We start from the raw sequence: 16,262 nt of genomic DNA, 5'->3' as shown, positions 1-16,262 counted from the left end.
GAGAACAAAAAGTAGAGTTACAAACCACTATTACAGTAATACTAGCTTTTATAATTGCCTATGTATTTACCTTCAGTGAGATCTTTATTTCTTTATACTGCATTAGTTACTATCTAGCGTCCTTTCATTTCACCTTAAGGACTCCCTTGAACATTTCTTACAGGGCAGGTCAAATGGCCAGGAACTCCTTCAGCTTTTATTTATCTAAGGATATTTTAATATCGCCCTCCTTTTTAAAGGACAGTTTTGCTGCATATAGTATTTTTGATTGACAGGTTTTATTTTCTTTTAGCACTTTGGCTATTTGGATCCACTGTTTTCTGCCCTCCCAAATTCTTGTTGAAAAATCTGCTTATTTTCTCATCGAATATGCCTTGTATGTGGCTGTTGGCTTCTCTCTTGCTTCTTTCAAGATACTCTTTTTGTTGTCAGCTTTTGACAGATTGATTGCAGTGCGTCTCAGTGTGGGTCTCTGAGTTCATCCTTAGAATTTGTTGCACTTCTTAGCTGTTTATATTCTTTTCTTTTGTCAGATTGGAGAAGTTTTTGACCATTATTTCTTCATATAGTGTCTCTGTCCCTTTCTCTCTTCCCCTTCTAGGACTCCCACAGTGTTAATATTGGTCCACTTAATAGTATCCCAGAGGTTCCTTAGGCTCTGTCACTTCTCTTCAGAGAGGAGCAGGGGCTCCATGGTGGCTGTCTACCTCTGTGTCTCTGCACCTTTGTATCCCCACCTCCTTGAGCAGAAGCAGCAGTCATTGATCAGAGCATAGATCCCTGACATGTGGAGGACAGGGCCCTTATTGTCTACCCTGTCCCCTGCAACGTTGCATGCTGGCTGCTACAGGGATGAGTGCATGGCTGCCTGCCACTGGCCCGGGAGATGGGGGGAAGGGGTGGTGGTGGTAACTACTGCAGAGCTAAGTGCAGAAACTTGCTGAAATTAGCTTCATTTAACATCCAAGCCTTTCTCTGGAAGTTATAACCTTTCAAAAGACTTTGGAGCTCCAAAATGGTTCTCTGAGACAGATTCTGCCCTTTGGATGTGTAGGCTGTGTTGGGAATCAGAATTCTGGTACTTTCCATTTTGCCGTCTTCCCAGAATTCTCTCCTGCAGTAGTGTTCTGAGTGGGGATCTAACTCAAACAGCCGATGGAAGATGCGCAGAGGCAAGGTATGTGAGAAGGGGCATGGGGCGTCCATGCCTTTTCTGGGCGTACCACTCTCTCACCACCTCCATGTGTTCACCAACCTGGGAGCTCTCTGAACCCCATATTATTGGGGGTTTTATGGAGGCTTCATCTTGTGGGTATGATTGATTATTAAGACCATGTCTAATCCCGTTCTCCTCTCTGCAATCAAATGCTCTACCACCCCCCCCCCCCTTCACCTCTCTGGAGCTTAGGAAATGGGGCTGGAAATTCCAAGGATGTGGCTTGGTCTTTCAGATAACCAGCCTTCATCCAGGAGCCTACCAAGAGTTACCTCTTTAAAACAAAAGATACTGCTATCACCCAGGAAAATTAGTAGGACTTAGGAACTCTCTGCCGTGAATCAGGGTCAAAGAATAAATGTTAGAAGAAGAGCTTCTCCTAACACCTCTATTTACAAGAGTTTTATGAGCTCTGTGTCAGGAACCAGGAGGAGAGACCAAAGCATGTATATTTTCTTTGATTTCCCAAGGTGTGTAACTTTTTGATTTGGCTTTTCTCTTAGCAAAATGCACTTATGATTTATCCAAGTTGTTGTGTAAGTTAATAGTTTTTATTACTGAATGGTACTCCATTGTAATGATGTACCATAGTTTGTTTAACCTAGGAAGGATTATCTTGGCCGCTTCCACTTTCATGAAGAGAGCTGGTAGAAACATTAGTGTGAAGTGTTTTTTGTGGACATAAGTTTTCACATCAGTTGGCTTAATACCTAGGAGTGTTATTGCTGAGTCACGTGAGAAGTCTCTGTTTAGTTTTATAAGAAATTTCTGAACTTTGTTCCAGGGTGGTTGTACCCTTTTACGTTTCCACCAACAAAGAAGTCTCTTGTGGCTCTGCATTCTCACTGACATTTGATAGTATAGGGTTTGTTCGTTTGTTTTTGGATTTGAGTACAATAATAGGTATGTAGTGTATATCTCGTTGTTTTACCCTGAATTTTCATGAGGAGAACTTATGTTCAACATTCTTCATATGCTCACTTGCCATCCTTGCATCTTCTTGATGAAGTATCTATTTAGATCTTTTGCTCATTTTAAAAATTGGGTTGCGGAGTTCCTGTTGTGGCGCAGTGGTTAACGAATCCGACTAGGAACCATGAGGTTGCGGGTTTGGTCCCTGCCCTTGCTCAGTGGGTTAACGATCCGGCGTTGCCGTGAGCTGTGGTGTAGGTTGCAGACGCGGCTCGGATCCCGAGTTGCTGTGGCTCTGGCGTAGGCCGTCTGCAACAGCTCCAATTGGACCCCTAGCCTGGGAACCTCTATATGCCGCGGGAGCGGCCCAAGAAATAGCAACAACAACAACAACAACAACAACAAAAAGACAAAAAAAAAATTGGGTTGCAAAAACTGCTTGAACTGATTAACAAATTCAGCAAAGTAGCAGAATATAAGATTAACCTTCAGAAATCAGTTGCATTTCTGTATACTAACAATGAAATGTTAGAAAAGAAATGCAAAAATACAATACCTTTTAAAATTACACCCCATTAAATCTGATACCTGGGTATACACCTCACCAAGGAGGTGAAAGACTTATATGCTGAGAACTATAAAACATTAATCAAGGAAATTAAAGAAGATGTAAAGAAATGGAAAGATATTCCATGCTTCAGGGTTGGAAAAATTAATATTGTAAAAATGGTCATACTACGCAAAGCAATCTACAGATTCAATGCAATCCCTATCAAATTACCCATGACATTTTTCACAGAACTAGAGCAAACAATCCAAAAGTGTATATGGAACCACAAAAGACCCAGAATTGCCAAAGCAATCCTGAGGAACAAAAACCGAGCAGGAGGCATAACTCTCCCAGACTTTAGGCAATATTACAAAACTACGGTCATCAAGACAGTGTGGTCCTGGTACCAAAACATACATATAGACCAATGGAACAGAATAGAGAACCTAGAAATAAACCCAGACACCTACGGTCAATTAATCTTTGACAAAGGTGGCAAGAACTTAAAATGGGAAAAAGTCTTTTCAGCAAGTATTTCTGGGAAACCTGGACAGCTGCATGCAAATCAATGAAACTAGAACACACCCTCATTCCATGCATGAAAATAAACTCAAGGAGTTCCCATCCTGGCGCAGTGGTTAATGAATCCGACTAGGAACCACGAGGTTGCGGGTTTTGATCCCTGCCCTTGCTCAGTGGGTTAACAATTCGGCGTTGCCATGAACTGTGTGTAGGTCACAGACGCGGCTCGGATCCCTCATTGCTGTGGCTCTGGCGTAGGCCTGCAGCTGTAGCTCCGATTAGACCCCTAGCCTGGGAACCTCCATGTGCTGTGGGAGCAGCCCAAGAAATGGCGGGAAAAAAAAAAAAATGACTTAAATATAAGACGAGATACTATCAATCTCCTGGAAGAAGACATAGACAAAACATTCTCTGATATCAACCTTACAAATATTTTCTCAGGTCAGTCTCCCAAAGCAACAGAAATAAAGCAAAAATAAATCAAGGGACCTAGTCAAACTGACAAGCTTTTGCACAGCAAAGGAAACCAAAAAGACAACTTAGAGAATGTGAGAAAATTGTTTTAAATGTTGCAACTGACAAGGGCTTAATCTCTAAAATGTACAAATGGCTTACACAACTCCACAGCAAAAAAGCCAACAACCCAATTGAAAAATGGGCAAAAGACCCGAATAGACATTTCTCCAAGGAAGATACAGATGGCCAACAAGTACTTGAAACAATGCTCAACGTCACGGATTATTAGAGCAATGCAAATCAAAACTACGCTGAGATACCACCTCACACCAGTCAGAATGACATCATTAATAAGTCCACAAGTAACAAATGCTGGAGGGGTGTGGAGAAAAGGAAATCCTCCTGCACTGTTAGTGGGAATGTAAGCTTGTACAACCACTATGGAGAACAGTATGGATGTACCTTAGAAAACTATACGTAGTACTACCATATGACCCAGCAGTCCCACTCTTGGGCATATATCCGGACAAAACTTTCCTTGAAAAAGACCCAGGCACCCGCATCTTCATTGCAGCACTATTCACAATAGCCAAGACATGGAAACAACCTAAATGTCCATCGACAGATGACTGGATTAGGAAGATATGGTATATATCCCAATGGAATACTACTCAGCCATAAAAAAGAACAAAATAATGCCATTTGCAGCAACATGGATGGAACTAGAGACTCTCATACTGAGTGAAATGAGTCAGAAAGACAACGACAAATACCATATGATATCACTTGTAACTGGAATCTAATATATAGCACAAAAGAACCTTTCCACAGAAAAGAAAATCATGGACTAGGAGAATAGACTTGTGGTTGCTAAGGGGGCAGGAGAGGAAGTGGGATGGATGGGGAGCTTGGGGTTAATAGATGCAGACTCTTGCTTTTGGAATGGATTAGCAATGAGACCCTGCTGTGTAGCACAGGGAACTATGTCTAGTCACTTATGATGGAGCACGATAATGTGAGAAAAAAGATGTATACATGTATGTGTAACTGGGTCACCATGCTGTACAATAGAAAAAAAAAGGTAAAAATGCAAAAAAAAAAATCTACAAGAAAAATTGGATTGGTTTTTTCCTTAATGTTGAGTTTAAAAGTTCTGATTATATTCTGGATACAAGTCTTTTATTAGATATGTGATTTGCATATATTTTTCCTAGTCTGCAGCTTTTGTTTTTTTCATTCTCTTAACAGTATGTTTCCCAAAGGGAAGAGTTTTAGAAGTCTAAAAAACTCCAATTTATCATTTTTTTCCTTCATGTATCTTCCTTTTCATGTTGTATGCAAAAACTCTTTGCCAAAAGTCAAAGGGATTTTCTCTTATGTGCTCCTACATGTTATAGAATTTTGCGCTTCACATTTAGGTGTATGAACCATTTGAGTTAATTTTTGTGTAAGTTATGAGATAAACATTAGTGGTTTTTTTCTTCTCTCTCTTGCTCTCTCTCTTTTTTTTTTTTTTTTTGCTTATGGTTTTCCAGTTGTTCCAGCACCATTTGTTGATATCCTTTCTCCATCTAATTGCCTTTGTGTTTTTGTGAAAAATTAATTTACTGTATTTGTGTGGTTGTATTTCTGGGCTCTTTTCTGTTCCATTGATCTATGTGTCCATTCTTTTGCCAATAACACACTGTAACATTGTATAGTATAGTCATTAGCCTTGAACTATAGTAATAAGAGTCTTTTCACTTTGTTCTCATATTTCAGGACTGTCTTGGTTATTCTAGTACCTTTACGTTTCCATATACGTTTTAAAATCAGTCTGTTGATGTATACAAAAAAGCTTTCTGGTATTTGGATTTGGATTGCAGTGAATGTATAGATAAGAATTGACGTCTTACAGTATGAACTCTTCTAATCCATTATCATGGAATGCCTCTCCATTGTCTGATTTTTGTTTTTTTTTCAGTCAGTGTTTTGGAGTTATCCACGTAAGTTCTTACACATGTTTTGTTAGATTTATTCCTGAGTACTTCATTTCCTCCCACCCCCAATGCTATCCTAATTTTTTTTTTTAATTGCAAATTCCAGCAGTCATTACAGGTGTATAGAAAAAGAGTTGAGTTTTATATGTTGACCATGGATCTGGCAACCTTACTAAACTTAAGTATTAGTTCCACAAGGTTTTTGTTCTTTGTTGGTTTTCTAGTTTCTTTGGGGTTTTCTACATAGACAGTCATGTCATCTGTGAATAAAAGCAATTTCTTCCTGTCCAACCTGTATGTTATTTATGTATGTATGTATGTATGTATGTCCTTTTAGGGCCATACCCTTGACATATGGAGGTTCCCAGGCTAGGGGTCTAATCGGAGCTGTAGCCGCCAGCCACAGCCACAGCCACAGCAACGCCAGATGCGAGCCGCATCTGTGACCTACACCACAGCTTACGGCAATGCCGGTTCCTTAACCCACTGAGTGAGGCCAGAGATCGAACCCACAACCTCATGGTTCCTAGTAGGATTCCTTTCCGCTGAACCACAACTGGACCTCCTTTTTTTTTTTTTTTTTTCTTTTTCTTTTTTCTTGCCTTATTGTCTGAGGCAGGACCACAAATCCAGTGTGGAAAAGGACTGGTGAGAGAGGCCATTCTTGCTGAGTCCCACTCTTAGGGGCAAAGCACTTACTTTCCATTACAAGTATATCAACCATAGGTTTTTTTGTATTTCCCCTTTATTAGGCTAAGGAAGCTTCCCATCTTCTAGTTTCATAAGAGTTTTTATCATGAGTGGGTGTTAAATTTCATCTCTTTTTTTAATTTTTTTTGGTCCTCAAATCAAATAGGTCATTTAAAATGTTTTTGAATTTTTAGAAATGTTTAGAATTTGTTTTTTCTTACATAGTTACATTTAAACAAAATTAATGTTTATTTTTGATAAAAGGAAAAGTCTAAACATATGTGAATACATTTTTAATATATATTGTAAAGTTAATACCTCATTTTATCATGAAACGAATAGAAAAGTATGTAAAGGTGGTGATGTAATTTAAAATAATATATAGATCATTTTTTTTTACCTTAACCTCAATTATATGCCACACAAAACATCAACAGATATTTTCAAAATATTTCCTTAAGCACTTTCCTTGAGGATTGGGACGAAATTATTTATTACTATTAATTTAAGAATAGCAAAGACATTGTATAATTTATAATAGTTGGATAATTTACATCAGTTTGAGACATACACTTATGTAGTGGACTTGTTAATTTTTAAAAAATCATTTACATAATATTGGGAATTTCATCACAAAAGCAGATAGTATATAAGTAACATGATTTCCTATAATTTCGAATTTTGAAGTACCATCTGATGTCAGACTCATCATAAAATTGAAATGCTAGTTTCTCTATATGTTGAGGGAAGAAATAGATACAGAATAACCTGTATGAGAGCTATGGAGCATGCTTCTGTTCAGACTTCTGTGGTAAACGGGCAGAAGGTTAAGCCATCAGTCCATTTCCCAGTGTCCACTGAACAGTGCCTTTCTTTGTGTTGCTTTACTTGTTAGAGGAATATTGCAAGTGTTATTGAGAGGTAAAACAAACAAGTCTTACATCAGACACTGGCGGCTTTTTAAAAAGTCGGAACGGGATGTTATTGGATGTTCCGGAGAGTATATTGACTGCACATTTTTACGGAAACCACTGCTGTATCGGAAATCAAAACAGCATTATATATTAGTAACACTCAGGTAAATATAAATAAGTATTATGTGTCTAGTACACCAGTTTTAGAGAGAATAATGTTGTAGGTTGGGGAAGCGATTCTTTTTTTTTTTTTTTTTTTGGTAACTCTTTTCAAAAAAATTGCCCACCGCAGGTCTGTCTTCCTTAGCCACTTAATTGGGGTAGGTTTTATTTTCTATACAAATGAACCTTTTATTACTAAGATGTGGCTTTAGACGTAATGTGGAAGGTAAGTCAGTTAAGAAGAGAATACTTTCAGAGCCCGAAATGTTATTTAGGGCCTTTGCTATGATGGCTGTGGAGTAGTTCTTGAGCGGCCTTACAGATTAGGTCTTGAACAGCTGCATGGAGCACACAGCTGATTCCTGTCTCTGTGAACTAACTTGAATCAAGTCTTTCATCTGAGGATCTCACTGTTTGTCTATTTCATGAATCCCTCATCTCATCTCTGAAGGGCTCCATTCAGTTTGATACAGTTCGACATTGTGGTTTAGGGCTCTTGAAATTGCTGTCGTAACTTATGCACAAAAACGATAAGGTGAAGTAATTTCAGAATTTTTAACAAAGAATTACATAAAATCTACTTTGAGATGATTTTGGGGGGCAAAGATTTAGAATGATAACTAGGCATTATAATTCAGACTTACTAGTGATGTGATTTTAAGTAAATCATGTACAATCTAAGTGTCCAATTTCTCTGTGGTTACAACGAGACCTAACAGAATTAAAAGAAATAAATGCATTGAAATACTTGTTAATAAGTTCAGTTGTTTTATGTACATTTACAGTACTGTCATTTTGCCCTCTTAGTCCTTCTTATAATCCGAGGCTCACAACTTATCCCATGTTTTGTATGAAGTGTCTGCAGTCACTTTAGCAGTAATTAAACTGAAAAAGTCACTGTCATATTATTTAGATGTAATTTGTTAAGAAAATAGCAGATTATCCTTTCCTCTTCTAGCTGCTTATATCACATGTCGGCACTTACTTGGCAGTAACCCATGTGTTGGCTCGCACTTTATGACACATACTTCTTATTCCCATCTTCGTATGAGGTTTTCGAATTTAGGGATCTTGACTTATATGAACCTCCACAAAATTCGTATGTAGTACCTTCAAGTTATGGAATGAAGGTTTTTTTTTTATTACTTTGGAGTATCCACACATGTGTTCCCTTTCAGTGGTGAAGATGGTCAAATTTGACTCTAATTTTTACCAAGGAAATTGTTTATTATATAAAACCACCTGTTCATAATCTTAGAACTCAGGTATCTTTTTTCCCCTCTGAGTATATGAAAATTGGGAACCAGAGAAATTTTGATCTAAACATTTTTAACTCAGCATGGAAAAACACAGAAGGAGTTTGAGTATTGTACATTAGAAGTGGAATAATGTGGATGGCATTTACTCATGCAGTCAGTGAACATTATCGGTATCAGTGAAATCTGAGGCTCTTTGCTCTAGCCTGAGGAAGTAGTGATGAAAACAACAACAGCACAAGATCCCTACCTGATCCAGTTTATAGTGAATAAGTAGACAAAACATGAAACCAGACAGTAGCAAGATTATGAATAAGTAGCGTGGTGTGAGACCGAGTAACCGAGTAGAGGGTGAGCTGCTTTGTATATAGTGATTAGAAAGGCCTCTTAGAGGAGTTCCCGTCGTGGCACAGTGGTTAACAAATCTGACTAGGAACGATGAGGTTGCGAATTCGATCCCTGGCCTCACTCAGTGGGTTAAGGATCTGGCATTGCCATGAGCTGTGGTGTAGGTTGCAGATGTGGCTCGGATCCCGCGTTGCTGTGCCTGTGGCATAGGCAGTGGCTACAGCTCTGACTAGACCCCTAGCCTGGGAACCTGCTTATGCTGCAAGACACAACATAAGACCAAAAGGGTAAGAAAGTGCCTAGGTTGTAGTTTCTAAACATGTTTTCTCCCTGAAAGTAATCAGAACTCCTTGGAAAACTAGCTTACTGCAGATGTGGAATAGGAACTGTAAAAGAAAACAAAAAAATTATTAAAGTCCCTTGGGGTCATTATATGGGAGCTAACCTGTAGGAACTCCCACTGACCATAGATGTAGCATTTAGAGCCTTGAGAGAATTGTGACTGCAGTAGATTGGAACACATCCATTACTCAGAATATGTGAGTTCATAATGTTACTTTAAAAATTCGTTGTGCACTTTTGGACCAAAACTAGACAATCAAGTATTTATCTTGCCTTTCTTCTAAGTACTGCACCTCAGGATTCCCAAAGAGTTCAAGAGGGGTAGTTCTTTAAAAAGGCATTCAAGCTGTTAAATGCAGAAAGAATGATAAACTATTCTACTTTAATGAAATGAAACCAAACACATAGGCAGTGAAACTTTGCTCATTTTTCTTTATGTAGCTTTGAACATTTTGTGTTAGGAAATTTAAAAATCAGCTTAAAGGAGGGGCAGCAAGAATTCAGCAGGTAGGAATAGGAGTGGTGGGAAGGTATTTCATACAAATAAGAAACAGAATAAAGAAGTTACAGACGTGAAAAAAATCCTGCATATTCGGGGAAGACTTAGTAATTGTATTCCCCAAAGTACAAGGTATGTCAGTGGAAATATTGTGGATATGCAGTTGTATGTCAGTTCTCAGAACACATAGGACCTGAAAATAGTGAAACCAAACTACTGCCAAGGTCAGAAGGAACTTGAGATTCATAGGAGCTTCTCTATAGTTCCTGCTACCCTTGGGGCTCATTGAAATAATGGTAAGCAGAAGCATTCAGCAGTACATTTAATTAAGCCAAATTGATTTGGGAGGAGACCTTAGTAGAAAGGTACTATGTAGAGTGCAGGGTTGACTGTGCTTGGGGAACCTCTGCTTAACACAGACAAGCAATTAATGAGATTGTTCTCTTCATCTCAGCATTTTATTCTTTTTAAAGTTGCATATATACAGGTGAATACCCTAAAGTTAACAATTTCTTTTTTTTTTTTTTTTAGAGTATAGTTGATTTACAGTGTTGTATCAATTTCTGCTATACAGCATAGGGACCCAGCCGTACATATATACCCATTCTTTTTCTTGTACTGTCTTCCATCATGTGTTACCTCAAGAGATTGGAGATAGAGTTCCCTGTCCTGTACAGTAGGACTTCATTGCTTATCCATTCTAAATGTAATAGTTAGCATCTACCAACCCCAAATTCCCCATCCATCCCACTTCCTCCTGCCCCGCCTGCCCCCATAACCACAAGTCTGCTCTCCATGACCGTGAGCTGAAGTTAACAATTTTTGGTCCATTACATGGGCCCTGTTATAGTGTTAGGGGACCATGTATGCTTCCTTCTAAAAGTAATGTGTTCTATCCTGAGTGAATAGTTTAATCTCTCTTGCCAATAAAATAGTGTTCTCTGTGGAAATCCTGATACCTACTTACCTATTGCAGATAAATATTCTGTTTTGTCCAGGTTCATTTTGCATGGATAACAATAAGTCAGTATTTCTTTGTGAAACTAATTTTTTCCATATTAAGTGACTTGTGCCATGGTATTATTTAAAATGAAAAAAAAACAAACCTTGAAATCTATCTTGAAAATTACTAGTGTGGAATAGCACCAAAGTTCATTAATTTTACAAGCCAGTGTTTATCTCTGTGCTCCAGATTGAATGTGTTGTTGTTTTTCCTGGTATCTGAGTCTGACTGCCGGGATTGAGAAATGCCATATGCGGCACAGCAGAGGAATAGTGGGAAATTAAGATGTCAAGCGGAGTAATCAGAGCTGAGGAGGTGCACACCAGAGTTCCTGTGCTGTACCAGAGGCAGCTTGTTTTTATGGCTGGTCACATAATTTGGTGAAGTGAAAAGCATGTCAGTTAAGTTTCAATTTTCTCATCTTTACACAAGAGAAGACTTTGACAGTAATGAAATGGGTTATAGTGTTCTGCCGTTTATCATCGGCTCTTTAGTTCTGAATTAAACTTACATGTGGAAAGATGGGATTGCTAAGTAGTGTATTTTGAGGAGAAGAGCTTCTTTTATGGCACAATACTTATAGCTTATGTTATGTTATATTAAGCTATGTATTTATATTGCATATATATATATGTATTTTAACAGGGTATCCAGAAGTTGGCTAGTCAGTATCTGAAGAGAGATTGGCCCGGAATAAAAACTGATGATCGGAGTGATTACAGGTAACTAATAAGTAGTTCTTGCCCATTTTTTTAAAAACTGGTTTTACTTAGAGCCATGTCACATATAGATAATATAGACTCCAGTTTTTTAAAAAAATTGCTTCTGCTATGTTTTAAGACAAAAGTGATGAAACTGTTAATGTTCCACAGAATATATAATCTATGTAAAATAGATCATTTTCATGTCTTAAGCCAATATTATATTTTGTTTAATTAATTCCACCATGTAAGGAATTTAAAGAAGGTAGATAACAATGGAACACAAATTGTTTTCTCTGTGACCTGTAGATGAGACACATTATTACAACAGTAATGAAACAAGATTGTAATGTTCTGTCATGATCATCCATTCTTTACTTCTGGAACAAATTCTAAATTTGGAAAGAGAGGATTCTGTGAGCCTAGGGGAAAAGATTAAACAGGGTATCCAGAAATTGACTAATCAGTATCTCATATACAAATTTTAAAGAAAGTAGATGACAGTGGAGTATAAATTGTATCTCCATATGCATCTTTAAAGTATTTGTGGTTTTGTTTCAAATTTGATATCTTTTTTGAGGTTAATTTGGAAGTATTTATTCATTTTTGTGCTCAAGACTGTTCTTAGTGTTGAGGGAACTAGAAGTCAAAGACAAGACTTCAGAGCTTGCAGTCTGATGGAAGTTAAGACTAATTAATGCCAGAAGGAAAAAAAAATTTGTAAGACAGAAAAAAAAAAGACTAATTAATGCCCATGAAACAGTAGCGGAGGATCCCGGGTGATTGACAGCTCAGTAGTGAAGTGTGTGGCTTGGAGTCTGAATATGGAATCAAGTTGCTGGATGGTCAGTGAAGACTCACATCATCGGGTATTTTCTTCCACAGGCTGGAAAACAGAAGGCACACGAGAAACCCTAATAGTCTTTGCAGTTGCAGGACTGACTAGTAACTTGGAAAGCTGCACGATACCTGTAAAATATCTGTAGTTGCAATACAGAATAAGGAAGCAGAACAGGATAATAAAAAAGGATTTTCTTGTGGACTTTTCAGCATCTACAAAGTTTAGCTAAGGGGGAAAGAGAGAGGAGATGAAATTCTAGGCAAAAGAGACAAGCAGAGCAAGACCTTGACGTGAGAGTAAACATGTTCAGTGTTGCTGGCATGAGGAAACCCTGGCCAAGGAAGAGGTGCTTGCCGAAGGCTAAAGAAGGACTCCAGCTTAGCGATAGGTTTGCTTGAAATGCAAATGAGGTTACCAAAGAAATAAGGATAAAAAGACTCTGCTCCCAGGCTGGCTTATTCAACCTAATTTTTTAAAGTATGTTAAGCCAGATTTTACTAAATGTTTCCTGTATACCAGATACTATGATAGGAACTTTAACCTACCTCCCATCATTATCAAAGCAACTCTGTGTGGTACATACAGTTTTCCTCTTTTTATATACTAGGGAACTGACCCTCACGTCATATGCCTTACTCAGGGCCACACAGCTATTTAAACACTAATTAGTTTACTCATTCATTCTTCAGGTTTTTTTTTTTTTTTTTTTTTTAAAGGGATACACCTGCAACATAAGAAAGTTCCCAGGCTAGGGATCAAATTGGAGCTGTAGCTGCCGGCCTACACCACAGCCATAGCAACTCAGGATCCATGCTGTGTCTGTGACCTACACCGCAGCTCACGGCAACACCAGATCCTTAACCCATTGAGCAAAGCCAGGGATTGATCCCGTGTCCTCATGGATACTAGTTGGGTTTCTTACCACTGAGCCCTTATGGGAACTCCCCTACTCATTCATTCTTTATTCCTGAGATAGATGTGAAATAGTTGTTAAAGTTGATTTCAGGATTAAAGAGAATAAAAGATACGGTGCCTGTCCTTAAGGAGCTTACAAGAGATAGACGCTATAAACAGTGGTGATATTTGGCAGTAGTAGAGGTACATTGGGCCTATAGAAGACTAAGCTTCTAGAGCTGAGTCTTAAAAGATGTACAGGAGTTCCTGTCGTGGCTCAGTGGTTAACGAACTCCACTAGTATCCATGAGGACACAGGTTCGATCCCTGGCCTCGCTCAGTGGGTTAAGGTTCCGGCATTGCCGTGAGCTGTGGTGTAGGTCTCGAATGCAGCTCGAATCATGCATTGCTGTGGCTGTGGTGTAGGCCGGCAGCTACAGCTCTGATTCGACCCCTAGCCTGGGAACTTCCATATACCTTGGGTACAGCCCTAAAAAGACAGAAAAAAAAATAATAATAAAAAGGAATTCTAAGCAGAAGTAACACCTTCAAGGCAGGGAGGCTTGAGAAGAATGACTTTGGGTAACAATGAGCATGTCCATATGGCTGGTGTATGAGTGAAGGGTGAGAGGAACGGTGGACCTGGAGGATATATAGATTAAGGCGTCAGGAAGGCTTTTGCATGTCAGAGAGTTTATTTTTTTATTCACAAGATAACAGAAGCATCCAAGAATTTCCATAAGAGGAATGACAAGTTTAGCATACTAATTCAGAGTGGACAGAATTGCAGGAATTTAATCTCTTATCATTTCTTTTTCATTTTTAGTCTTTTTAGAGGTTCCCAGGCTAGGGATCAAATTGGAGCTATAGCCGCTGGCCTAAGCCACAGCCACAGCAACGTCAGATCCGAGCTGCATCTGCGACCTACACCACAGCTCCTGGCAACGCCGGATCCCCAACCCACTGAGTGAGGCCAGAAATCAAACCTGCATCCTCATGAATACTAGTCAGATTTGTTTTCACTGTGTCGCAGTGGGAACTCCTGACATACAGTTTTAAGAAATAATACAGAGAGTGTTATACCAGTCCCCCCAGTGGTAATATCTTGCATAATTATAGTATAATATAAAAATTAGAAAGTTGATGTTGATGCATTCCACCAGTGTTACGTGCACTATTTGTGTGTAGGTATGTGTATGCGTGTTAAGTTCTCTGGTGGTTTCATCACATGTGTACATTCCTGTGACGACCACCACAGTCAAAATACAGTTTTTGGTTTGTTTCTAAATAAAAATTCTTCCTGGAGTTCCTGTCGTGGCTGAGTATCCATGGATACTTGCTCAATGGGTCAAGGATCAGGTGTTGCCGTTAGCTGTGGTGTAGGTCGCAGATGTGGCTCGAATCTGGCGTTGCAGTGGCTCCAATGTAGGCTGGCAGCTACAGTTCTGATTCATCCTCTAGCCTGGGAACTTCCATGTGCCGTGGGTGTGGCTGTAAAAGGACAAAAGACAAATAAATAAATAAAAAGATTTTCTGATGAGGTTTTCTCTGTTTTCCAATGTAATAGTCATATGAGACGTTGTTCATAGCATGCTTTTAGGTGGTATATGGATGAATATTTTTGAATTTTACTAATTATAACTTAATTATTATGGCAAGTTTTATTTTTCAGTTAGAGTAGAATATGAAGTGGTAAAATACATATATTTTAACTTAGAAGATGAATCATTTTAACAAAAAAGATAATATTGCAAGAGATACAAGGCATAAATTGTATAAGACATACAGAAAGAACTTAGTATGCACAAAGCCTGGTACACTTTCACTGGAATGAAGAAACTCTTCTAACAAATTCTTTACTATTATTACTGGGACCAAAAGCAGTCTTATGTCAGCAGAAGAGCAGATCTTTGGGAGTCAGAGAGATCCGGATTTGAATCTAGTCTCCGTCATTCCTTCCTCTTCTTCCTCTGGTAAATGTGTATTTAGTGCCTGCTATGCCAGACTCTCTTCTGGGTGCTGAAGATGCAAGAATGAATAAAACAAAGCTTCTGCTGCATGGAGCCTATATGCCAGTGAAAGAAGCCAAGATAATAAGCATATGAATAATTAAACATTGTGTCAGTTGGTATAAGGACAGTAAGCATAGTAAGAAGAAGACAGACTATCAAAAAGTGGTTGGTTGACACTGCAGTGGCTATACTGTGTAGAGCATAGACTCTAGGGAAACAGGAACAGAATCAGAGGTTGTCTAGGCTATGATAGTAATCCAGGTACAAGATAATGGTGGCTGAAACCAGGGTAGTAGCAGTGGAAGAGGTAGACATCAGATTCCATTATATTTTTTAAGTGTAGTGAGCAGAATTTCTTGGTATATCAGATGTGGAATGTGAGAGACAAAGGAGGAAGCAGTGAGGACTCTGTGGGTTTTGGTGTGAATGACTAGATGGTTTTAGTAGTTGTCCATGAGGTGGAATCGATTTAACACAGCAGATTTTAGGGAAATCAAGACCTTGGTTTTGGACATGTTAGTTTTAAGATACCTACGAAATATCTAAGTTGGATATGTTAAACAGGCATCTGAGGGCTTAAAGGAAATGTCTGAATTTAAAATTCAGAAATAGCACATTGACAGTTTTTAGGCCATGAGGCTGCATGAGCTTATGTGAAGAGTGCGTGCATAGTTACAGAAGAGAAGAGCTAGCCGTGGGACCCTCCAGCCTTTGTGGGGCAATGAGACAGACAGGAAATAGCAAAGGAGACTAAACTGTGGCTAGTGAGATAAAAGTAGACCAAGAAAGAGCGACGTCCTGGATGCCAAGTGAAGAAAGCATTTCAGGAAGGACACACTAGGTCAGTCCTGCTGATTGAATTTGTAAGAGGCCCAGCACTCGTGTGGACTATGGAGATGAGCTCCATGGAGGTCTTCCGTGACTACGACAGGTAATTTCAGAATGGTGGCTATTAAAGAAGTGAA

General features: G+C 38.8%; 1 protein-coding gene across 2 annotated transcripts in view; it reads left to right on the top strand.

The window, feature by feature from the left end:
* Positions 1-16,262, top strand: part of FCHSD2 (FCH and double SH3 domains 2) — a 247,331-nt gene that overhangs the window by 98,188 nt on the left and 132,881 nt on the right. For both annotated transcript variants that reach the window (XM_047752651.1, XM_047752652.1), the window contains exon 4: positions 11,495-11,571. In XM_047752651.1, coding sequence (XP_047608607.1) covers positions 11,495-11,571 — 77 coding nt within the window. The remainder of the gene's footprint in view (positions 1-11,494; positions 11,572-16,262) is intronic.

The sequence above is a fragment of the Phacochoerus africanus genome, chromosome 11 (assembly GCF_016906955.1).
Source record: "Phacochoerus africanus isolate WHEZ1 chromosome 11, ROS_Pafr_v1, whole genome shotgun sequence".
NCBI classification, from domain to species: Eukaryota; Metazoa; Chordata; class Mammalia; order Artiodactyla; family Suidae; genus Phacochoerus; species Phacochoerus africanus.
The sequence above is the reverse complement of the archived record's forward strand: the minus strand, read 5'-3'. Positions and strand labels throughout refer to the sequence as shown.